At 45.2% G+C, this 26,517-nt stretch overlaps 1 protein-coding gene across 5 annotated transcripts in view; it reads right to left on the bottom strand.

The window, feature by feature from the left end:
- Window positions 1–26,517, bottom strand: part of LOC138304297 (RING finger protein 112-like) — a 333,811-nt gene that overhangs the window by 132,032 nt on the left and 175,262 nt on the right. For 4 of the 5 annotated variants that reach the window (XM_069244245.1, XM_069244247.1, XM_069244244.1 and 1 more), the window contains 3 exons: window positions 12,948–13,100; window positions 4,960–5,064; window positions 2,353–2,403 (listed from right to left, as the gene is read on the bottom strand). In XM_069244245.1, the coding sequence (XP_069100346.1) occupies window positions 2,353–2,403; window positions 4,960–5,064; window positions 12,948–13,100 (309 nt within the window). The remainder of the gene's footprint in view (window positions 1–2,352; window positions 2,404–4,959; window positions 5,065–12,947; window positions 13,101–26,517) is intronic. The other variant, XM_069244246.1, reaches the window with a different exon arrangement.

The raw sequence follows: 26,517 nt of genomic DNA on the forward strand, positions 1-26,517 counted from the left end.
TGGCCCAGGAGGGACCAGGATGTCACCAATTGCGTCAGGGGACAGAGGGGGCGCCCAGCAAGACAAGGAGCCCTCTCAGAAGCAGGCAGCACCCGCAGAAGTGCCGGAACAGGCACTACGAAGTGGAGTGAAACGGTGCTCACCCGAAGTTGCACAAGAGAGTCCCACGCCGCCGGAGGACAACTCAGGAGGTCGTGCGATGCAGGTTAGAGTGCCGTGGACCCAGGCTTGGCTGTGCACAAAGGAAATCTTCGTGGAGTGCACAGGAGCCGGAGTAGCTGCAAAACACGCGGTTCCCAGCAATGCAGTCTGGCGTGGGGAGGCAAGGACTTACCTCCACCAAACTTGAACTGAAGAGTCACTGGACTGTGGGAGTCACTTGGACAGAGTTGCTGAGTTCAAGGGACCTCGCTCGTCGTGCTGAGAGGAGACCCAGAGGACCGGTGATGCAGTTCTTTGGTGCCTGCGGTTGCAGGGGGAAGATTCCGTCGACCCACGGGAGATTTCTTTGGAGATTCTAGTGCAGAGAGGAGGCAGACTACCCCCACAGCATGCACCACCAGGAAAACAGTCGAGAAGGCGGCTGGATCAGCGTTACAGTGTCGCAGTAGTCGTCGTTGCTACTTTGTTGCAGTTTTGCAGGCTTCCAGCGCGGTCAGCAGTCGATTCCTTGGCAGAAGGTGAAGAGAGAGATGCAGAGGAACTCTGATGAGCTCTTGCATTCGTCATCTAAGGAATTCCCCAAAGCAGAGACCCTAAATAGCCAGAAAAGAGGGTTTGGCTACTTAGGAGAGAGGATAGGCTAGCAACACCTGAAGGAGCCTATCAGAAGGAGTCTCTGACGTCACCTGCTGGCCCTGGCCACTCAGAGCAGTCCAGTGTGCCAGCAGCACCTCTGTTTCCAAGATGGCAGAGGTCTGGAGCACACTGGAGGAGCTCTGTGCACCTCCCAAGGGAGGTGCAGGTCAGGGGAGTGGTCACTCCCCTTTCCTTTGTCCAGTTTCACGCCAGAGCAGGGCTGAGGGATCCCTGAAACGGTGTAGACTGGCTTATGCAGAGATGGGCACCATCTGTGCCCATCAAAGCATTTCCAGAGGCTGGGGGAGGCTACTCCTCCCCAGCCCTGACACCTTATTCCAAAGGGAGAGGGTGTAACACCCTCTCTCTGAGGAAGTCCTTTGTTCTGCCTTCCTGGGTCAAGCCTGGCTGGACCCCAGGAGGGCAGAAACCTGTCTGAGGGGCTGGCAGCAGCAGCTGCAGTGAAACCCCGGGAAAGGCAGATTGGCAGTACCCGGGTCTGTGCTAGAGACCCGGGGAATCATGGGATTGTCTCCCCAATACCAGGATGGCATTGGTGGGGCAATTCCATGATCTTAGACATGTTACATGGCCATATTCGGAGTTACCATTGTGAAGCTACACATAGGTAGTGACCTATATGTAGTGCACATGTGTAATGGTGTCCCCGCACTCACAAAGTCCGGGGAATTGGCCCTGGACAATGTGGGGGCACCTTGGCTAGTGCCAGGGTGCCCACACACTAAGTAACTTAGCACCCAACCTTTACTAGGTAAAGGTTAGACATATAAGTGACTTATAAGTTACTTAAGTGCAGTGTAAAATGGCTGTGAAATAACGTGGACGTTATTTCACTCAGGCTGCAGTGGCAGGCCTGTGTAAGAATTGTTAGAGCTCCCTATGGGTGGCAAAAGAAATGCTGCAGCCCATGGGGATCTCCTGGAACCCCAATACCCTGGGTACCTCAGTACCATATACTAGGGAATTATAAGGGTGTTCCAGTATGCCAATGTAAATTGGTAAAATTGGTCACTAGCCTGTTAGTGACAATTTGGAAAGAAATGAGAGAGCATAACCACTGAGGTTCTGATTAGCAGAGCCTCAGTGAGACAGTTAGTCATCCCACAGTTAACACATACAGGGCACACTAATGAGCACTGGGGCCCTGGCTGGCAGGGTCCCAGTGACACATACAACTAAAACAACATATATACAGTGAAATATGGGGGTAACATGCCAGGCAAGATGGTACTTTCCTACAGGTGGCATCCAACACCATCTCCTAGGCGAGGACTAGCAGGATGGTTTTAGTGATCTCTCTTTGGCATAATTCTACATCAGCTTTTCTTCATCCCTCTGAGCAGATTTGGGACACATGGACCAACTGCATATACTAAACTAGAGACTTACACCATTACTTCAGCACCTTTCACAGATGCACAAGCCCAAATGCATACATGTGATTCAGATCTCAGGGTCCACCACATGAAAAGAATGGTCAGCTAGTTTGATGGTAGTATATACACAACATGTAGATAAATACAAGAAGCTCACCTCTAGGTACTCCAGCTCTGGCTCCTTTAAGCTGCAAGAAACATTGAAAATCTACAAGAAACCAGAAGAAAGTTTATGAGTGGTAAATATAAAACCTATGATGAACCACAGGTGAATACAGAAAATAGCTTCTCCCTTTTTTAGCAGGCTCTGAAAAGAGGCCTTTTTGCTCCAACTAATTACAGTCCACTGTGATTTTTCCAGTGTTAGGAAGGGGCACGAATCAAGACAACTAAGCAGGCCCATCTTCAATTCATATGTATGGTCTATCTTTACACATGGTCTGCAGACAGATGGGAATATAATTTTAACAAAACAGCAAAGCCAAGTGTGTCACTAAACAGGACTTATGTTGTTGTAGCAGGAGTGAAATTGGCCTGGGTGACCCTTCATGTTGCCAAAATGTATTGCAACCCTAATTTTTGGCTTGATATTGCTAACTAACTATTAAAATGGCTCAGTGGTGAAGGGACTTATCTGTCGATCAGCCAATCATTGACAGGAAGGGACATCAGTGAAAATTTCCACATCACATTCAATAACTTGACTTTCTTCTAAATACTATTAACCATGCAGATTTCCAATAAGGCCAAGCACAAGGGTTCAACATTACAAGCCACAAATGGTGAGGTTTGCCTGAAGACTCCCAAAGCTCTGAACTGTCAAAAAATTACAGGTAGATTTTCCAACTGGTGGCATCAGTCTCGGTGGCACAAACGTACTGAGTTTGGTTGCACAGAGCTGGTGCTTCACAGTATTCCTCAGGAAATTACTTTTTTTTTTTTAAAAGAACCAGAGCAGAACCAGTTAATAAAATGTAGAGTGGAACAGCTGACATAAGCAAGTCAATTCAAAGTGCCACGGCCGCCATGAGGGTGATGGAGACACAAAAGGAGAAAGAAGTTCACTCGCAGTCGCATATATCGAAAAGGTGCAACTATTCATGTAACCGGGTCGCTCTCCAAGGCGGTAACAAAACCGCCCCAAAGTGGGACAAACGTAAAGCATTTACCAATGTCAAAGGATTTTTGAAAGGCAAGCCCACGAACGAGTGAACGTGATGGGCGTGAGGTGGCCATGGTTAAAAGCCCACATAGATACCAACAGCTTGCGTGCTGCTATGCTACACCTAAAAAAAAAAAAAAAGACATATGTGGCTAATGGGTCTCCCTCATCAGTGTTTCGTCAATGAGTATCATGAATGAATCACCTTTGAACAGTGTCTCAGGTTCCAAACTCTTAACAGTTCTTACAAAGGCCTAACTAACTGTATGGCACCCCAGATGATGAAAATTATGACCTTACTGCTTTCAAAATTAAAGAAAGAGGGTGGCTAAACCAGGCCATTGATAGAAGACAGACGGAAACTCCTCCAAGACACATTTGGCAGCAGTAAACAAGATTAAGATAACTAGGTCTACTAAGACAAGATTGAACTATTAAGTGCCAGGGACCACAGCTAGACAAGACTCGGGTCAAGCTACAGTAAACGTCCACCCATTTGTAAATCAGGCAACCAGTGGACTTAAGAGGCAATATAGTAGCCTTTTGGGTTCCTCCACGGGACTTAATCTACGTAACATTGTTTTCACTAAATTGTTTAACCTGGTGCAATACAGGTGACTTTTTCATTAAAAAAAAAGTTGGTCAAGAATTTAGCAATAGTAAATTAACGCCTTCTCGAATGGTTGTATGACACTATGCTGAGGTAGTTAACATCGACCAACAAATATTTCACATCCAAATGCAAAATGTGAGTCTGTAACTTGTTACTGACTCACATTTTGCTTTTGCGATTCGGTATTAGGAAGGGGCATGTAAAGGGTGTCCCTTCCTAATAGTGAGTTGCACTGGTATGTACGAATGATTTGCAACTTGGAATGCAGTTGCAAAAAACATTCATACTTTACCGACTCTTTGAAGGAGATGGTAACCCATTCGCAAATGGGAAGGGGTCCCCAAGGGATGCCTTCCCCTTTCTAAATGGAGGCAACATCATTTTTTCAAAGCAGGCAGTGGTCCCATTGGCCACTGAACACTCTAAAAAAATTAAAAGAACACTTTTCATTTTTAGTTTTGAAATGTATCCAGTTTTCCTTTCAGGAAAAAGGCCTGCTTTAAAAAAAACTGCTTTGTTTAAAAAGTAGTCACAGACATGGTGATCTGCTGACCTCAGCAGGCCACCCCCCACGTGAGAGCTGGCCATTTCCAATGGCTCTCAAATTGCCACCGGCCTCATGAATATTAATGAGGCGGGTTCCATGCGACCCATTTGGGAATCACAAAGTGTCACAGACACTGTTGTACATCAGTGTTTGCGACTTGCAAAAAAAACTGCAAATTGTGAGTCGCAAACACTGATGTTCGTACATCTGGCCGTATATTTCTACCATTCTTAACTACATATCTACTTAAACTATACTCATCTTGTAATGTAGTGGTTAGGTTGATATAGAGGATATCATTTTTTTCATGCAATATAATGCATGTAAAATAGTGACCCAGTACCTGAGAATGAGATTGTAGATCGCAGTATCATCTCTGGCAATGAAAGCACAATGCAGGCTGTGAGGAAGCCATGTTCATGCCACTTCTTTCTCTACTCACCAGATGGGAGCTGAGCAGCATGCTCAGTGCAGACATCTTCACGGTGAGCTCTTTGTTGCCTGCAATGTCCAGGGAGCCTTCTGTATCCACCAAGAAAACCGCAATCTGGCCAATGAGAGTACACAGTCACAGACTTAAAAAACACTAGCTATCATCATGATGTACTACAAAGAACTCTCTACAAATGTACCCGCAGGCTGTTTTAAGAGACTACACAGTTGGTATAATGGATTCTCCACCCCTTCTGCTAGAAGTAGTGCTTTTAAGAGCAGCTGCTTGGACAAGACCTTAACACCATAATGGATTCAATACCATAAATGTTTCTCTGCAAGTGACTGGAATCCCGATTCTGGTGCAAACTCTTACTTGCTGAGAATTTAATTTCAAAGAAAAGGAAAATAAAAGATAATCCATGAATCCATGGAGAGATAATGAAAACACTTGACAAGATGATCATGGAGAAAACAATTTAATATGCTACATAAATGCCCAATTGAAAATTTTCTTTAAGTCTTTGGGCAATGAGTTTATTAACTGCCTGCGAAATTCACTTACCAAATAGCCTATGTGCTGCAAAGGGGTGTCTACTCTTGATGTTGTAAATAAATGTTTTTGTAGAGTGATTGTGGGTACGTCATAGAGATAAGAAGTGTTCTGGGAAAGGCTTTGGCATTGTATTATGTGCTGCATGCAATGACACCATAAAAGTTATTTTTAAAATCATTCTTTTACATGGCCATAATCTGTTGGTGCCTTATTTATGACACAAATGCACACATATTTTATCAAGATATCCTCGTGAAGTAAGCATTGCCCTCTTGAAAGGCACAGACATAAAAGTAGAAAGGAAGAAATAACATTTAGTCGGAAGGTTAAGTGCTGAGTAATAGGCCACAGGCCTCATTCAGAATTGTGTGGTAATGAAAAATCCATCAATTTCCGAGAAAATGTGTAGCAACTGCATACAAATCACCAGTGGAATTGCCTCATTTGCAGGTATGGTGGAGGAAATTCCCAGTTTGGAATCTCCGCCTATCTTAGCACTTCTGGAATTCAGAGGCTATTCCATTACCATCCAGCGCTAAAGGGGCCCCAGGTCTAAAGTAATTTGCATACGGGGAGATAGATAATTTCTTTAGATCAGGTGACTGGAACGGCATTCAAGCAATTGGTGGCCTGGCTAACAGCATCTCTGTATCGGATCCTCATTTATTAAACTGTATTGATTTTGAGAACGCAGTGATCCGCTGACTGAAAAAAGCAGCTTAGGAAGTAGCGAGAAAACCTGGTCAAGTTCAGATGGGCACGTGGAATATAATGCAGTACAAGCAAATGCTTACAGCAAGTCAGTAGCGGGAACGGAGTGATTCGATGTGGGTTATACTGCCATGGCATTGACCTACTAGTGCAGGGCCATGCGTTTATTTTTGAAGAATTAAATAAGCACTAATGCTAAAGCCAGAAAGCCATGGCACCAATGTATCTACAGGAAATAATGCAGAGTCCTACACTGGGAGAAACAGGATTTGGTGTCTACAGGAGACTCCAGGCTCCATTTTTGGGAGGCAGTGATTGGAATCTTAAGACCAGAGTTAGCAGAGAAGTGGCAAGTACACACAACAAGGTCATGTAGCAGGAAGGCTATAGTCAAATATGACTGGATGATGGAGGCTCTGTCATATAAACCATGCAGCTTTAGACCCAAGTTGGCCACTGGCTGTATAGGTCTCGTCTAGGTTTGAAACAGCATCATTTCCTGGTCATGACATTTAATATAGAAAGTGTGCAGATTGTGGGTTAAAAATTACAAACCTCTCGAAGTTATCAGTTACTTACAGTGAATTCTGAAAGCTACAAATGAAACATCATTGTTAACTTTTGGAATGATTTCTTGCACACACTGTGTGCCTAACTCTGGAAGAAGTTTATTTAGTTATTAAGGAGTTTTGTGTAGTGCTAAACCTGTTGTATTAGAGTCACTTCAGTGTTCTACTTTGTAGATTCAGTCTCAGATTCGGCTCATTCTAAGGATTTCAGCAAAGTGGGATAATATGGGCTGTCTTTCTGGAAGCCGTTTCAGGAATATCAGGGCTCGGAGAGGTCCTGTTAATTCAGCGGTGTCAAACCTTAAGAGTTGGGCCGGTTTGCAATTACGTTGTAAACTACAGAGCCTGCAAACCATACATTCAGGGCACTCATGAAGAGATGTTATGTTAGGAGTGATCTCACATGGCAATTGACATCTATAATCTTACAGAAAATGACATTAGAGGAAAATATATCAAAGGGAATTACAATGAAATGTATCAAGAGGACCAAAAATGGTATTTGGGGTCCAAATAGAACACAAACTTAAAAAAAGAGACTAACATTTGTCTGAAACAGAGAACTCCATTCCACTAATAGAGAGTGCTCCGTTAAACACATTGCTGCATCACAATTACTACATTACAGTGTTCACATACAAAGCATATCATAATACTGCAGATGGGGTTGTTAAAACAATAAATACACTTATCACTTGCAGAAAGTACACTTGTGTCCCAAACCATATACGTGTTATATGCATCAAATGCACTAATTTGTCCCAAACGAACAGCTTCACATTTGCAGAAAACACATATATAGTGCCCCAAGCTATCAGTCTGTCATTTGCAATATGAGATTTACTTTATGCTGTCTCCATGATGCTGTTACTTAGCGACATGACAGCATTTTCCTGTAGGAGGACCAGCGAGACTGTGGACCGAGCCGCTCAGCCATGGGCAGCCTTTGGTGCTGACGCGGTCAGTATGGCCTGGTGGCAGACAGCCTGGATCACAGATGTCCAAAGAGGAGCAAGGCTGCCTGCTGCCTCCTATTTCAACTAGGGGTGAGATTGAAAACCTTAAGGGATGAAGGTGTTGCCCAACCAATGAACAGAGATACAAAGGTGACCAGACATTATCAGTGTACAAAAAACACACACAGGCGGGACAGGATGCACAATTTGTACCCAACACAGTTTGCATGCTCAATTCAACTTTAATTGTGGGGGTAGCGCTGGAAATGGGAAAACATACTCCAGCACCCACAAATCGGGCTAGCGTTTTAGTCATGGTGGGCGGTGTCAGCAGCAGAGTCGATAAGAGTCAATCTATGAACTATATTTTTTACACACTCAACCCAAGAAGATATTGGCATCATTGATAGACACAATAGTGAAACTGTTCTGGCTTACTAAACTGCATTTTAGTGGTAAGGTGGGTTAAGGCAGTTTAAGGAATTAAAACACTGCTGTAAAGATCTCTGTGAATCCAGCAGGTTTCCAGATAGCATATCAGTAGAGAGGTGTGTGTGTGTGTGTGTTTGTGTGTGTCGGGCGGGGTATCTCTGGAAAAAGGCTTTATTCATCATGAAATGACTCGATGGATTTGTGTGTGGGCTGGTAAGCCCTGCGTATAACATGGTGGTGAATGGCTTAGATTTTGTGTATTGGAGCTCCGTGCAATAAGGTTTCTGTTGCAGAGATCCTTGTGTAACCTGCAGGTGACAGTTACAATTCTTGTAAAATGGCTCAGTGAGATATACGTCCTCTGCAAATAGTTGGGTGTGTAACCTGCAAGGCAGAAGTTTGAATCCTTGTAGGTTTTAAGTCAGACTTACGATTTTGTTAGGCTGACAAGAATAGTTCTGTTGAGAGTTAACGACCATTTAATCACCAGATCACCCAGTAGTTGACATCTGCCAGGCAGCCACGTGGACATCCTTCCATGTTTTCACTAAACACTACTGCTGATCTGGTATTTGCATCACATGTTACGAGAGCGTTGTGCTATTTAACACCTGGGTTTGTGCTAATCGGGGGGTTAGAGATATTGCTACGGATATAAACATCTCACTGGTAATAACCAAAACTGAGATAAAAAACCCACACAAGTGTGAACTTAGGCGCAAGAACCAAGTGGTCTAAACCACTCCTCTGTCATTACACTGGTGTGCAGTGACTGTACCCAATCTATGCCGCAAGTTGCACCAGATTTCTGGCATTGACCCTACTTAAGATCAGCTCATAACTAATATTATTTTCACCAAATGGAGTCAGTCAATTTTTATACTATTGGAAAGCCAATGGTAATGCAAATACTGGTGTGCAGTAATGCCACTGGGGGTAGTGCGGCGGAGTGTACTTCATGGTAGGGCAGTATTTTACTAATTTCCAAATGCTGGTGGTATTCCCTTTAACAGTGGCACTTTGATGGTCTCCCTTCGAGGAATAATGTAGGAGGCTGGACTGGCTTGTAGTGAGTACCAAGGGGTACTTGCACCTTGCACCAGGCCCAGTTATCCCTTATTAGTGTATAGGGTGTCTAGCAGCTTAGGCTGATAGATAATGGTAGCTTAGCAGAGCAGCTTAGGCTGAACTAGGAGACGGTGAAGCTACTACAGTACCGCTTAGTGTCATATGCACAATATCATAAGAAAACACAATACACAGTTATACTAAAAATAAAGGTACTTTATTTTTATGACAATATGCCAAAGTATCTTAGAGTGTACCCTCAGTGAGAGGATAGGAAATATACACAAGATATATATACACAATAGCAAAAATATGCAGTATAGTCTTAGAAAACAGTGCAAACAATGTATAGTTACAATAGGATGCAATGGGGAAACATAGGGATAGGGGCAACACAAACCATATACTCCAAAAGTGGAATGCGAACCACGAATGGACCCCAAACCTATGTGACCTTGTAGAGGGTCGCTGGGACTATTAGAAAATAGTGAGAGTTAGAAAAATAACCCTCCCCAAGACCCTGAAAAGTGAGTGCAAAGTGCACTAAAGTTCACCTAAGGACAAAGAAGTCGTGTTAGAGGAATAATGCAGGAAAGACACAAACCAACAATGCAACAACGCTGGATTTCCAATCTGGGGTACCTGTGGAACAAGGGGACCAAGTCCAAAAGTCACAAGCAAGTCGGAGATGGGCAGATGCCCAGGAAATGCCAGCTGCGGGTGCAAAGAAGCTTTTACTGGACAGAAGAAGCTGCGGTTTATGCAGGAACGCAAAGGGCTAGAGACTTCCCCTTTGGAGGACGGATCCCTCTCGCCTTGTAGAGTCGTGCAGAAGTGTTCTCCCGCCGAAAGAACGGCAACAAGCCTTGCTAGCTGCAAATCGTGCGGTTAGCGTTTTTGGATGCTGCTGTGGCCCACGAGGGACCAGGAGGTCGCAAATTGGACCAGGAGGTAGAGGGGACGTCGAGCAAGACAAGGAGCCCTCTTAGCAGCAGGTAGCACCCGGAGAAGTGCCAGAAACAGGCACTACGAGGATGCGTGAAATGGTGCTCACCCGAAGTCGCACAAAGAAGTCCCACGTCGCCGGAGAACAACTTAGGAGGTCGTGCAATGCAGGTTAGAGTGCCGTGGACCCAGGCTGGACTGTGCACAAAGGATTTCCGCCGGAAGTGCACGGAGGCCGGAGTAGCTGCAAAAGTCACGGTTCCCAGCAATGCAGTCTAGCGAGGTGAGGCAAGGACTTACCTCCACCAAACTTGGACTGAAGAGTCACTGGACTGTGGGGGCAGAGTTGCTGGATTCGAGGGACCTCGCTCGTCGTGCTGAGAGGAGACCCAAGGGACCGGTAATGCAGCTTTTTGGTGCCTGCGGTTGCAGGGGGAAGATTCCATCGACCCACGGGAGATTTCTTCGGAGCTTCTAGTGCAGAGAGGAGGCAGACTACCCCCACAGCATGCACCACCAGGAAAACAGTCGAGAAGGCAGCAGGATCAGCGTTACAGAGTTGCAGTAGTCGTCTTTGCTACTTTGTTGCAGTGTTGCAGGCTTCCAGCGCGGTTAGCAGTTGATTCCTTGGCAGAAGGTGAAGAGAGAGATGCAGAGGAACTCGGATGAGCTCTTGCATTCGTTATCTAAAGTTTCCCCAGAGACAGAGACCCTAAATAGCCAGAAAAGAGGGTTTGGCTACCTAGGAGAGAGGATAGGCTAGCAACACCTGAAGGAGCCTATCACAAGGAGTCTCTGACGTCACCTGGTGGCACTGGCCACTCAGAGCAGTCCAGTGTGCCAGCAGCACCTCTGTTTCCAAGATTGCAGAGGTCTGGAGCACACTGGAGGAGCTCTGGACACCTCCCAGGGGAGGTGCAGGTCAGGAGAGTGGTCACTCCCCTTTCCTTTGTCCAGTTTCGCGCCAGAGCAGGGCTAAGGGGTCCCCTGAACCGGTGTAGACTGGCTTATGCAGAATTGGGCACATCTGTGCCCAAGAAAGCATTTCCAGAGGCTGGGGGAGGCTACCCCTCCCCTGCCTTCACACCATTTTCCAAAGGGAGAGGGTGTCACACCCTCTCTCAGAGGAAGTTCTTTGTTCTGCCATCCTGGGCCAGGCCTGGCTGGACCCCAGGAGGGCAGATGCCTGCCTGAGGGGTTGGCAGCAGCAGCAGCTGCAGCTGCAGTGAAACCCCAGGAAGGGCAGTTTCGCAGTACCAGGGTCTGTGCTACAGACCACTGGGATCATGGGATTGTGCCAACTATGCCAGGATGGTATAGAGGGGGCAATTCCATGATCATAGACATGTTACATGGCCATATTCGGAGTTACCATTGTGAAGCTACATATAGGTAGTGACCTATATGTAGTGCACGCGTGTAATGGTGTCCCCGCACTCACAAAGTCAGGGGAATTGGCCCTGAACAATGTGGGGGCACCTTGGCTAGTGCCAGGGTGCCCTCACACTAAGTAACTTTGCACCTAACCTTTACCAGGTAAAGGTTAGACATATAGGTGACTTATAAGTTACTTAAGTGCAGTGTAAAATGGCTGTGAAATAACGTGGACGTTATTTCACTCAGGCTGCAGTGGCAGGCCTGTGTAAGAATTGTCAGAGCTCCCTATGGGTGGCAAAAGAAATGCTGCAGCCCATAGGGATCTCCTGGAACCCCAATACCCTGGGTACCTCAGTACCATATACTAGGGAATTATAAGGGTGTTCCAGTAAGCCAATGTAAATTGGTGAAATTGGTCACTAGCCTGTTAGTGACAATTTAAAAGAAATGAGAGAGCATAACCACTGAGGTTCTGATTAGCAGAGCCTCAGTGAGACAGTTAGGCACCACACAGGGAACACATACATATAGGCCACAAACTTATGAGCACTGGGGTCCTGACTAGCAGGGTCCCAGTGACACATAACAAACATACTGAAAACATAGGGTTTTCACTATGAGCACTGGGCCCTGGCAAGCAGGATACCAGTGAGACAGTGAAAACACCCTGACATACACTCACAAACAGGCCCTTAGTGGGGGTAACAAGGCTAGAAAGAGGCTACTTTCTCACAAATGTGACTAATTGTCTTTCAGCCAAAATCAGTGTTTGATTAAAAGAAAAGCAGGAAGACAGAAAAGTAATCACGATGACTGTCACCTTCAAAATGATTTTAGTTACTAACTCAGATTACATTTCAGGAACTGATGATCTTCCTGCAACCAATGAAAGCAGAAAGTACAGTCACTGCAGATAAACCAGTAATTTCAACTAAACTGAAGATATCTACAACAAAAGCTTCCTTTCCCAGACTCTTATTGAATTCCAATGTACAGGCTCTCTGATTCCAGGTGCAGCAAACTAAGCAGAGGCCCTCTTAAGTAAAGTGCAAAAGAAGAGTGCCTGCAGTATAATATCTGATAAGCAAGGAAAATACAAAAACCTTAACTGGGTAACAAAATGCACTACTATTTGCGAATATATATATATATTTGCGACAGGGATATATATATATATATATATATATATATATATATATATATATATATATATATATATATATATATATATATATATATATATATTTTTTACACAAAAGTGCAACCTATTAGTGAGAAGCAAAGCCTCGTAGAACAACTGTCCCAATATTAACATTCCATCCTTTTCTTGTAAGTGAAGAGCACAGTGAGCCCCCCTAGGCCGATAGGCAGTTCCCCTCCATACCTTCTCTCCATTGCTATTGATGATGAAGGGTTTCTTCCAGATCCATATTCCCCGGGTGGTGGGATGGACACTGGCTCTCCATTCAAAACCCTCCAGGACTTGCTCTTCTTCACCCATCCAAGAGATGTCCTCCGTCTCCTGCAAGGAACCGTGCTGTTAAGTGAAACAAAGAAGAATTTCTAGAGGAACAGATTACTTGACTGGCAGCCTATTTCACAGTTTTTCTCCATTATTTTGCCCTCTTCCTTATTATTTATTATTAGAGTCCACAACTTAGTTAGAACAGAGATTAGGGAGGATTGGTTATGGGCTTGCTCACTTTGTAAGACGTCCGTCCCTCCTTTTCTCTTGTTCCTTCCGCATATTTCAGAAGGCCTTACCGTTTCCAGTTTCCAAAAGGTACTAGTTCAAAAGGAAGGTTATTCTGTGGAAGTAAACTGTCAGAGATGCCCATAACTGGTCAATTGCTCCGGACGCACTCATATCTCACCATCTGTGTTCTACTACAATTTCACATTTTTAATACTGACCGGTAAAAATATGGAATCCTAAATAACAACTACATCGTCAATGTAAATATATTTAAATAATTATCAATGTACCTAACTTCACATCTAGGACCCTAACGATAAAAAGGTTTCTTTGGTAGTTACAGTTCTGAGGGGTACCATGGATTCCAGCAGGTTCCTCAATTTATGGATATCATCCAGGTTCTGGCCTAGGCCCCTAAACGTTTAGTCCCATCAATAGCGCTCCAATGCCAGCAGGTTGCACCACACAGCCTCATCCGTGACTCTGCCTGCCCTGGATGTGATGATGTGGGAGTATATAAAGTGCAATCTGTAGGAAGACAGATTAGCCACCAGAAACAGTGTTACAGAAGTTATGTAACTTTTTCTTCTGATGGATACTTCTTCTAACACATTCCTCACCAGGCGAAGGAGTATCATAGCAATACCCTACATCGGCTGGATCCGAATACTGGCAATTATCCAAGCAAGTCACACAACACAGCTCTGGCAAAGTATCCATCACTATATACTTAAGCTGTGCAACAGTAGTGTTAAGTGAAACCATGGAAGGATGTTCACGTGACTGCTTAGCAAATGTCAACTACTGGTTGATCGTGTGACAGCAGTGGAAGCATCCCAAGCCCTGCTGGGTAGGAGCGAATGCCAATCAGAGTGTCTTTCTTGGCAGAGTCATGCCAGATAGTAACAAGCAGGGTAGCCTGGACAAAATAGTCACTGCAGTGCACGGCCTGGCACATCCTCTTTATCATCTACTCTGTTCTGCCGATTATAATAATTAAGGCTCCAGGTTTTATTTTATATTTCCATCTGTATTTATCCATATTTATTTTTTGTTTTGAGAAGAAATTAAATTTAAAATTGTATATTTCCACATTTATTTAACTGCTAAATGAGCACTCATATTTTCATGCCTGTCGTGTTTTAGCAAATTAGGTAGCCAAATACAACATCACAATACACCCACAGATAAATATTAGCATTATTCTACAAATATATGGTGATAGATTGACATATGAAAGTATTTAATGACATTTCAGCCCGCATTTTTAATTCCCCATGCTATCTGCTCAGCTGTTGTCCTGGAGTTTGGGACATATGGTTCGGAAGGCCACTTAAAAGAAGCCCAATTTTCTGTATCTTTCCGCTTCTAAAATTAAATGCAGACGGTATACACACTGTTTTCTGTCTGCATTTATCTGTAAAAATCAGTAATAATAGAACACTGGAAGCATTAATTATAATCAGTTTAGTAAAACACAGCATGCTTTGGGTCCAGTCTATACAATCCGTCCTCTTCTTTGGTGAGATGAAAGCACTGAAAGCAGAAGGAGTAATACACTGCCGCATGTGAAAGGCAGATAAAGTTCGGTAACATGGATAGAAAAGTAAGAACAACCAGTTTGCCCGCACAGAAGTCTGGGAATGGTTGCTGCTCTAAAAGAGCTTATTGTTCTCCTTCCCCCTGGGACAAAGTTATTGCGACCAAAAAGATGATTTTCAGAGTCACAGGTCAAATTGGTAATTGAGCACTGGCTCAAATGGAACATTAACACAAGATTGAAATCCCACAGAGGAACAATCAACAGAGTAGTAGGAAACAAATAAAGCAAACCTTTCAAATAAATGATCCGCTAGTGTTGAACAAAATAGATGAGGCTGGTCAAGGAGATACATGATGGTGAATATGGCAGTCAAATAATATTTTATGGAAGCTATATAGGGCTAGAGGCCTGGGAAGTGAAGACCATTGGAAAGGAGAGACTGACGTGTCCAGACTTTCTTACACCACTGAACAAACATGTTCCAGGGACCTTCACAAATGGATTATGTGTTGCATCTTGTAGTAACCAAAAATAAATCAGCTACTTCAGGTAGTAAGCAGAGGTACTCGGTCACTGCTTAAGTGACACACAAGAACCTGACCAATCTGCCGAGCGAGCAGGCCCATTCAATGCAGGATGAAAAGAAGGGCATACGTTCTGAGTTCCAACAGTTCAGTACCAACTCCTCTTAAGTTAGCCTGAGGCGATTAGAATCAGCTGTACTCAATCCTGCAGGACCCTATGGTAAAGTTGAATTGTTGGGTATGTAACTAGTTCAACCTGCAGACATCCACGAGGGAACCATTCAGAGGTAAGGTTGTGGTACAAAACAGAGTGGACTTCCGATTAGGGCCATGGTGATTATATTAACACATGTACATCCCAATTCTGAAAATATCACTTCAGTCACTTTGTGGACAGCCAAGGAGAGGTTGCTCAGGGCATTAGCTCTCACCTTAAGGGTGTCAGAAGTGTGACACTCCCTGGAAAAAAGCCCTGTTGCTTGGCCCACCACCACAATCGGTTATGTAAGGGACTGTGAGTGGAGGAAGGCCTTCATAGCCAGACAGACTGCCTGCAGCTCCAACACACTTATCAGTATGAACTGCACTTATGTCGTACCCAGTACCACCCTTATAGTTCAGCCTCCGTGTATGTGGTAGATGAGACTTCTGGGTGTTGGTCATGAAGCAGTCATGATACACTGAAGGTGTTCCGTAACTGGTATAGGAGATCCTGCCTTCACCAGCCTGTAATCCAAGTACAGAAGTACACGGCTGCCTGACCCCTGCAGTGAAGCCATCACTTGGCAAATACTCAAAGAGCAGCCATCAGTGCAAAAAGAAGAACATCAAACTTGCAGTGCTGGGACATCAAGGTGACCCTCGGCTAGCACTTGTGAGCAGTGAGGATCAGTAGGTGAAATAGACATGCTGGAAATGCAGTGGCGCTAGCCAAGACCATACGCATGCAAGACCTACATCAGGAACTGCATCTCAAACATTTCTTTTCCAACTTAAAAGTTTAAGAGTCTAAGTTGCAGGATGGGTCTCAGTCCCTCAGGCTTCTGGAGGATCAAGAGGTAAGGTAAATAGAGTAAAATCATTTGAGCCATGGGCTCCAGCTCTATGGCCCATTTCTTCAGAAGGGCAAGAAATTCTGCCTACACAATCAAGGTGTCACCAAGTACGTTCTGATGGAAGGAGGACTGTCTGGAAAAGGGTACAATGTAGTCCTTGCTGATCAGCTTGATGGTTATGTGATCCAACATAACTGCCTTCCAGTTGGTGCAAAAATGTTACACCCCTCCAGTGCTCCTTATTGGAAATTTGATGAGTAAAGGAGTGGGGGAGTGAAAGAGGTTTTGAAGCAGCAGAGCCAGCAGAAGAAGGTGGGACTGGTGTAGCTGCTCTTAGTGATGGCATCCCTTACACCCACCCCTGCCGTATATTTGCTTTCTTGCAAAAGATGGAACTGCAGTAGTGTTATATTCTGGACAAGACTCACAACGACCTACAAAGTCAGTGGAACTGCTTTACCAGGGATGTTAGGTCAAGTATGTATGCCATGGCTGTGCTGTTTAAGTGCTTCAGGAAGGAGTTTCCTTCTTGCTGACCAGCATATAGCCATAGAAAGCCAGGTGGTGAGGGTTGCTTGGGCATCCCCCCACCCCAAAGCAAGTGGAATGCATCCAAGCATGGCAATGTAGCACAACAGTTGCGCTCATGGATTGAGCAACAGTGTCTGCAGAATAATGTCACACTTTAGAATCTGTTTGGAACCATCCAAACAGTCACTGGACAGGACAAAGAAAGGCTTATTGATGTGATCTGGTAAACTGATAATAGTGAATTACCCTAACTCCCAAAGTGTGTGGACATAGCGGCTAGAGGGCACCTCATTGGCACTCCAAAAGGCAAGTCTTCCAGGGGCAAATACATTTCAAACAATAAACTCCAGTCCCTTGGCCTCGCAGTCTGCAGGGCTTTAGGAAAGGCGTATGTTTCAACTTAGTAGAGGCACCTTGGATCACTTAGCTCTACCGAGATGGATATGACAACATGAATGTTGTCACAAGGTGCAGGCCTGTGTCATCAAGCTATTTGTATGTGTCAGCCAGTACGGCTCCAAGACTGCCGCGTTGAAAGGAAACAGAGCTGCTGAAATTGTAGCAGGAAGTTACAAGATCTGTCAGAATCCTATATTTGGAGTCAGTGATAGACAAGGTAAATTCTAAAGCTTCCTTTCCATACAAACAAACAGACTTCCCTAAATTAGGCACAGAGGAGTAATAGTTACCATTACACACTTCTGAAGATGTGTTAAAACCATTTTCATTTCAGGAAAAGTGGGAATCAATACATCACCCTCCAAGACCTCTGAAAGACAATATTTACTGGGTATGACAAGATTACTAGAGGCAGCCCTAAGAAGTTAATAAAGCCAAATCTCTGGGCCTTAGGCATGGTTTGTGCCAAAGGAGGAAGGGGAATGCTTCTGTGAATTTCCATGGCCTAGGCAAACATAGATTAGCTTACCCGTTTCCTGGTGGATTTGGGTTTCTCAGAGAACAGGAGTGGAGACAAGCGTTCATGTTTAGAGTCAAGACACCACATGCAACCATGTGGGTTAGATAAATGCATCTTTTTCTGGCATATGCTACAGGGTTTGAAACATAAAATCTTCAGACGAGACATTTCATCTAGTTGCTGCTGAGCTGTGAGAAATTCTGTCTGTGAAGTATGGAGATCTCCATCAAAAGGTGCAGAAAAATAGAAGCGGATACCAGCCCTTCAGTTGCCACCTTATCCAATCTGATGTCATCGCATTCTAGGTGATCAGAGTTTTGCTGAAACTGCATGGCACAACCGCAGTGCAGGAGTGTGAAAAGGTTTCTGGATGTCACCTGGACAATATTAAAAATGTGAGGAATATGTGGGAAGAATTTTCCATCAGATTTTCAAAGTAGGTCGAGTTATGAAGAGTAAATTATTAAATTAGTAAATATGCATAAATGCAAACTGAGAGTGTGACATAAATTGTTTAAACAAAGAAAGGAAGTTACCAAGTTTAGGTGGAGAGTAGCTGTAGTTGGATCACATTCATCACAACACCAGCCACATTTTAAGTCTATCCACCTCAAATGTCTGTTTTTTCAAGCAGAGTTTTAGCAGCATACTATCCACACGAACTAGAAAAGCGATAACGCCACAACATTTTTGCATCAATGTCTTTAAGCACAGGATTAGTAAGTGCAACAGCTGAAAAAAAAAATACAAAAAGTATTTTACCTCTCTAGGCACATTATTACAGATTTGGATTGGTGTAACACCAACCAAGCCAACCTGGAATGAATAAAAGGTGCTTCTGACACGGTTCACTCTTGTCAAAGCTGGCTTAACACCTGCAAAGCCCACTTCCAAGGGAAGCAAACCACACTGCCTTTCGGTGTCACCTCGGCTCAATACTTGGAGCAGAAATCAAAGCTGATCTGACCTGAGATGCTGTAAAGCTGCATCCAGAGGAGAAACTGATGGCAGAACTTTAGCTGTAATGGACATCAAGGCTGGCGCTGACGAATCCCTCGCTGCTAAAGTCGGGCAGAGAGCTCGATCTTTGAAAGGCTGTCTGAGGCTCTTGATGCAAAATGAGAAGCTTTTCATCCGCCATGACTCAAGCAAGATCCCAGCTAAACCTCCAGCGACAGGACTCATTCACATCCCAAATGTTTGCCAGCTGGCCTTCAAAAAGGCACCAGGAGGCGACCCTTTTAGACCACCAAACCATGAAAGGGTCAGAGATTCTGCCACCAGCCCTGTTCCCTCTCTCATAAGTACCACCCACAACTCATCCACCACCACTACTCCTGCACTCTCCTCCACCTAAGACACATGACACTGTCTCTGAAGCAGGCAGCAATTACTAACTACAGGACCCTTATTAGGAAACCTTTAGGCCTCAGGAAAGGAATAATCCCTGGGGACACTGTGTGGTGGATGATCAAGATCGAGAGCCCTACCCTGCCAAGTCAACCCACCAGATAATACAACACTACTGCATACCATACTGTAAGAGAAGGACATTTCCTAGTCGGAAGTCTGTCTTGGATGGAGCGTGCAGTCCATAATCTTTCAGTGCTTAAGGGCCTGGTGAAATCAGCCTCTGAGAACTTTAAGAAGTGAGCAAAAGCCAGTGTAGCTACTCCCCATATAGAGAAAAAATATAAGCCTGCCCAAGACAATCCAGTTTAAATTTATGGACAAATTGTTTTTAGCTCCTTAGTGGTGAACATGGTCTATAAAAAGGGCTTCTGCAAAGGCCACCAAAGATGCCACTCTGACTGACAAGTAATCTATCCAAATTGATGCCGCGGGAAAGAGGGTAGCCCGTGAGGCAGCCGTACTCCGGTGCAATGGCAATTCACTCAGCCTATTCCCAGGTACAATCAGTGCCAATGGGAGGTCGCGGAGGAGTTCTCATCGTAAAAGAGGCCAGGATTTGGTTGCTGAGGGGAAATCATCAGTAGTGCCAATATTAGATGGCCCCTCCTATTCCTCTGCAGGTATGCCTGGCTTTGGGTTACAGAGTTTAGGCCCAGAGTGCAACAGCACCTCTTAAAAATCCCTTTTGATGGAGAAAATCTGTTCAGCCTCCAGATGGACCAAAATAGACACTTGCATCAACATGTCTATAAGGCCTTACAGTCCCCCAGTCCCAAATCAACTTATGGGAGCAGGAAAGCAGGTGAGGTGCCAAACCGGGAAACTGTGATCAGAGACCACCGTACCAACAGTCCTTTCTAGACCCCACCAGACAAAGACTTTCTGACAGTGGTCTATAGGGAAAATGGACTTGGGATGGCCATAGGTGGCTCTGCAAGGTGTGTCTCTGATGCAAAACAGTGACTCCCTTTTTGGCAAGTGGATGACACTACCAGTGCAAGGCATTACCTGCTTGAGTCACTATTGCTCCACTGGTGTTTACAAAGTGCTTTGCACTAGCATTAGTGCACCTTCACAGAAATACCATACACGTCTTTCCTTACTTAGCCAATTGGCTAATCATGAGTAGCAGCAAACAGCAATGCCTACCATACACTCGAACAGAAGTATCCCAACTTTATAGCCTAGGTTTCAGCATCAATGCAAAAAAGTTGCATTTTCGACCACAAAACATTCAGCCCTATCTTGGCTCCTTTCTATATGTGGTAACAAGTAAAGCATATCCCAATGAACAGAGGCTGATGGCATTCCAACAGCTGCTGCTTCTTTTTCAGACAGATTGTACTATCACTGTTCAAACTGAAATGAAACAGATGGGTATGAAGGCTTCATGTATTGTGATTACATCACATGCCAGGTTACCCATTCATACATTACAAGAGTGCTTCTCATGGCAGAAACTGAAAGACTGTGGTTGGGATCTAGTATAAGGTATCAACCAGGCTCAGTACTCTCTGCTTTGCTGATAAAGTCAAAACGTGTGGCTTGGCAGGTCCTTCCTAAGTCCTCTTCCATAGGTGACGACCATCACTGATGCATCTCTCATGGGTGTGGTGCACACTTCATGAGATGATTGTCAAAGGCACCTGGACCTCTCAGCACCAGGGACACCACAAACTACCTGCAACTCCTAACCATCACACTGTCCCTGAAAGCGGTCCTCACCCTTATTCAGGGAAAAACATCTGATAAGGATAAGTAACATAACAGTGATGTATTGAATCCAAAAGCAGGGGGCATCCCACCAACTCTGTGCACTAGAGTAGGAGATTTCGTTTTGCGTAACCCACAACAACATTCACCTGTTGGGAGAGTAGTGGAGAACGACTTTGTGCACCTCAGAAGGAATCATGAACAACTTCACAAGAGTAAGCTCCACCCACAAGTCCTTCACAAGTACTTTCAGTGGTGGCAACTGCCACAATAGGCCTGTTTACCGCTATCAAAAATTCAAAATGTCAAAACATTGCCTCCAGGATGAACTGGTCAGGGATATTTACCTATGCTTTTCTGCGTCCCCCCTCATTCCAAACGTGGTGAATAAAATGGAGCAGGGGTCCATGAGGTACAACCTAGTGGCACCAACCTGGGCAAAAAGGCCACAAAAGAAGTTCCTTTTCAGATCAGACCTTCTCACTCAGCATCGCAGTCAGCTCAAGAATACAGATCCCAAACAGATGAACCTCGTGATCCAACACTTGAGTTTCTAGAGTTTGGCTACCTCAAGCTCCTAGAGGAAAGCATGGCTATCATGCACAAAGTGAGAGAGCCCACTGTGCACACCTGTTATGTGGCTAAGAGGAAAAGATTAACGCATTACTGTATTTCTGAATGCTTAAACTCATTTAAAGTTTCTGTGCAGGGAATTGTTTTGTCTTGTCTACACCTTTACAAGGCAGGCCTTCATTACACATCCATATGCTTACATTTAACTACAGTTACGGAGTACAGTACCCACAAGACAGACAACATTCATTGTCAGAAAATGTCCCTTTCTTCAGGGTGATCCACAAACATTTTGCCTTCCTCCTCCAATTCTTACTGCATTCATTTTTGTTGGCCTTAGGACTCTGTGCACTTGACCACTGCTAACAAGTGCTAACGTGCTTGTGCTCTCTGCTCTAAACATGATAGTATTGGTTTATCTCCAATTGGCACTATTGTTACTAAACACTTAGAAAGTCCACATCTCCAGTGCTAAGTATTGGATTTTTGCCATTTTGGTCTTGTTTCATTTGTTATATTCAGATCTATTTTTCTAAACTGGTATGGAATCTTTTTTTGCGGTGTTTTCACTGTTTGAGGTTTGCACAAATACTTTACACACTGCCTCTAAGCTAAGCCTGAGTACTCTGTGCAACGTACAGGAGGGTGAGCACAGTTAATTTAGTGTTTGCCTGACTAGGATTGTGGTTGCTGCTTGACCAGGGCTCATACCCAGTCACCCAACAACCAACTTCTAACAGTCATCTATTATTAAGGCTCCCAGCACTAAAGAGGGTAATACCTCCAAAGGTGGCCCTTGTACCTTTGATGAATCTGAATGTGGTCCTCGTATAACTTATTGACCCTTCCTCTGAGCCCCTACACTCATGTGACCAACACATCTTGTCTTGGAAGGTGGTGTTCCTAGTCTCAATTACCTCCGATAGCCACATTAATGAGCCACAAGCTTCTTTGGCACATGAACCATTCTTCCAGATTCACAAAGATAGGGTAGTCCTTCTTACAACTCTAAATTTGTGTCTAAGGGGGTCTCACCTCTTCACATGAACCAAAACATTAAGCTTCCAGTCTTCGTCCCACAACCAGAATTTGTAGCAGAAAGGGCTCTTCACACTTTGGATGGTAGGAAGGTTCTCATGTATTACTTTGATAGAACCAAACCATTGAGAAAGTCCAATCAACTTGTTGTAGCCTTCACCAAACCCCACAAGGGTCCTGCCATCTCTAAAACTGGCATTGCCAGGTGGATAGTTAAATGCATCAAACCATGATATGCTAAGATCAGCAAAAACTCTTTGCATCCCGTAGTACCCACTCTAAATGCAAAAAGGTGGCCATGTTAGTCTCTTGTGGTAACATTTCTCTAACCAAGGTTTGCAAGGCTGCTACGTGGTCAGCCCACTTAGCATTACTATGTAGAATTTCTAGCACATCAACAGGCTTTGGTTGGTCAACCTGAACTAAGAATACTTTTTCAAATATTTGAATCATATTCTTACTAACCACCATTTTGCAAAGGGATTGCTTTACAGTCAATGTACAGCATGCATGTCTACAGCTACACATGGTATGAATGGAAAACCTTATTTACCCTTCAACCATCGAATGCAGTGTGTAGAGCTGTAGATTCACATGTCTACCCTCCTGCCCAGAAGCCAGCATTGATCACAGATATTTCTTTGTTCTTCTTACTCACTTTGCTATTGACAGCACACTCCATCTTTGACAGTGAACTTCACTTATATTACCCGCTTGAGTGAGAAAAACACTTTGAGATGGAGCCAGTATAGGCCAAGGGTGAGGTCTGGACAGGTCTTGTGAATCAGACTTCTGCAAAGCAAAACAAGTTGCAAACACCGAGGCCCAACACTAGATGGGAGTAGAATGCAGAGCATGGGTTCTCTAGGAACAGATAGTACCAGTAGCTGATATTCTTGAGTTGATATTCTTGCAGGTCAATATTTTTAACCTCAATATTGTGGCATATAATCTTTACAATGCTACTCAGTTTTCTGAGGTTATGGGTCAGGGCGAGGCAGTTGTTTGATCTTCAGGAAGCAGAAGCATTAAACAAATTGCTTGGATGGATATTGGCTTTAGCCTGAGTAAAGGAGCTACTTTGTTGTGCAGTTTTATTTATCATATGCGCTCCATTAATTGTTTGGGGTTTATTTAGGAATGATGACACATGCGGACTGAAGTAGAAATTGTGGTATAACTTCCCTAAATTTGTGATCACTTTGCTCTGAAATCATAAACAACGTTAAATTGAGCTAGTAATTATCATATAAACATGGCTTTCTCTTAAATTATCATTCAACAGTTAGGACACTATTTAATATCACAAACACTATGCTCCCCATCTTTCACCAGGAACATAGGCCCTCATTATATTATAAGATTGGTGGTAAATGCTGCCTACCGCCGCGGCGACGGCCGCCAAAAGACCGTCGCCGCGGCAGACATCTGTCCGCCAAATTAGGACTACAGCTGGATTTCTGCCACGAGAAGGGCAGAAATCCAGCTGTGGCCATATTGGCATATGGTGTTAAGGTTATGACAAATAATACGGCCTGGCGGTGTTCTGCTAGTGGGTGCTGCTGGCAGTAGCAGCGGCCCCTCCCCTGCCGGAAGACCCCCTGAATGCAGGTAAGTCTGGTTTCCGACAGGGGAGGGGGGAGTGTTGTGTGTGTGTGTGTGTGTGTGTGTGTGGGTGGGGTTGTGTGCATGAACGTGTGAGTGTGTGCATGAATGTGAAGGTGTGTGTAGTATTGTATGCGTGTGTGTATGCATGTGCGAGAATTAGTGTATGAATGGAAATGTGAATGCGTGTTTGAGTGTCAGTGTGAATGTTAGTACGAATGTGTGAGAGAATGAATGTATGCCTGCGTGAATGAATGCTTGTATGCTTGTGTGAGTGAGTGTGTGTATGCCTGGCGCGTGTCTGCCAGTGTGCGTGAATGGGGGAGTGGGGGTCATCTGGGAAGTGTTTTGTGGGGGGTGGGTGAGCCTCCTACCAGTTACAGGTAAGGAATTCCCTGTCACAGGTAGGGCCTACCACCATGATTTTCGCAGCGTTATGAACGCCACAAAAACCATGGTGGTAGGCAGGGTCAAAATGCTGCCGGTGGTAAAATAGCGGCCGCCGGGCTGGAGATTGTTATCTCCGGCCCGGCGGCTGCTACCTCCATGGCAGTCGGAGTGGTATACTGGCAGGTTGGCTGCAGCCAACTTGCCAATGTCATAATGTGGCGGTATGTAACGCCAGCCTGTTGGCGGTACTACTGCCACATTATCACAGACCGTTGGGGTCATAATGACCCCCATATTCCCTTCCAGCACCTCACATAACTTTAAACATTTCTGGAACAGGACCAGAAAAAGCCCTACTGGTGTCTCTTTATTTTATCTGCAACATCTACTCTGGCTCAAGTTGGAGTTAAAGACTCAATCTTTGAGCAATCTTCCAAATACCAGTCACCTATATAAAACAAGTCCACTCCGCAGACTATTTTAGCTGCTACCTGCAGTTTTCAGTGGCTGAACTAGACCCATCTGTTAGCTGATAAGCACACTCCAACCTCCCAGTTACTCATAGGCAGGAAATTCTTATCCTAGGACCAAACTATTGAGTGACAGCCCCACTCTGAAGTGGAGTTACACTTGAGAGGGAATTCACCTCTGAGGCCCCTTCAAGTCCACGGTGCAGTTTGCTCACAAGTGACACACAGTTTTGTCTTCAGTGACTGACCCTAGAGCTCAACTCACATGGACTTCTGATAAAACTCTGCTCTCATCATGCTCCTACCATTAAGCAATTTCTCGAACCAGTCTGGACCAATGCCACCTGACTCAACACAGACAATGCCACTTCAGTCGGGGCGTGGCCAAGCATGCCACAATGATGGATGCTTAGACTTTGCACCAGCCTAACAGGATACTGGTTTTAGTGAGCGCCGGGGGGGTGCATTCGCGCCCCTCTGCCCCTGCCCTAAACCAGAGGTCCCCCCAAGCACCTGCCACCAGAGTGGCCCAGAGGCATCTAAAACAGTTGTCAGACCCAGCCAAGACGAGCGGCACTGCAGCCCTGCTGCTGTGGGCCGGCCCCGGCTGCAGGCCAAGGAGTGCGCTAACTATGCTGTAGCTGGCACAAGAACAACGGAGCACTGCACTCTGTGGTCTGCTAGGGAATAAGGGGAGATGACCCTCCTATCACCACGGTGCAGGAGGGAGCCCGGAGCACGGCTCGGCAACTCGGATAGGCATTGTAGCCTGTGCAGGCCTTGGCAGGTAGGCCCGAAGAGCCACGACGGTCCCGGAGGGGAATAGGAAGCAGAGTGGGCCGGTACCAAGGCAGCAGTCATGAATCAGTGTTGGGGAAGACAGAGAAGTGCAGAGCAACCCAACAGAGGGGTCGCTGTCAATAACCTCGGTTGTGGTGTTGAACATGCCTGATGCTCCTGGACTTGTCTCGGTCTCCTGGGGCAATAGAGCTTGCAGCAGAGGTACTCTGGGGCTTCTGGAGTGGTGCTTGAGGCCCCAGGTGGAGTTCTACACCCAGACAGTGGTGAGTGGGAGAGTAGTGTGCATAGAGGGCATCTTTCTCGCCCTGCCCCCACCCCTGGCCTTATCCTCACGTCCCACCCAGGTGAGAGCTGGATGCCTGAGGTGGAAGACCTGGTTACAGAGCCACCCCGAATGCGGACGTCGGGACAAGCCGGGATGAGGTGCGATGAGCCGGGCCTCTGTTCCCCCAATAACCCAACCCAACCTCCCAGGCATAAAATCTTGGAATGCATGCACCGATATGTGCACCAGGTGGGACCTGGCCGCTGCCTGAGGGGGCCCGACAAACGGTAGAAAGTGGCTGGGACACAGCTGTGGACATTGGCTGGATAGTCGGGCTCCGTCCTGGTACACTGAAGAGCGGGAGACCTTCTGCGAGGCTGGGGTCCGAAGCTGGAGACTGCAGCAGAGTGCACTGAAG

This window comes from Pleurodeles waltl, chromosome 7, assembly GCF_031143425.1.
Source record: "Pleurodeles waltl isolate 20211129_DDA chromosome 7, aPleWal1.hap1.20221129, whole genome shotgun sequence".
NCBI lineage: Eukaryota > Metazoa > Chordata > Amphibia > Caudata > Salamandridae > Pleurodeles > Pleurodeles waltl.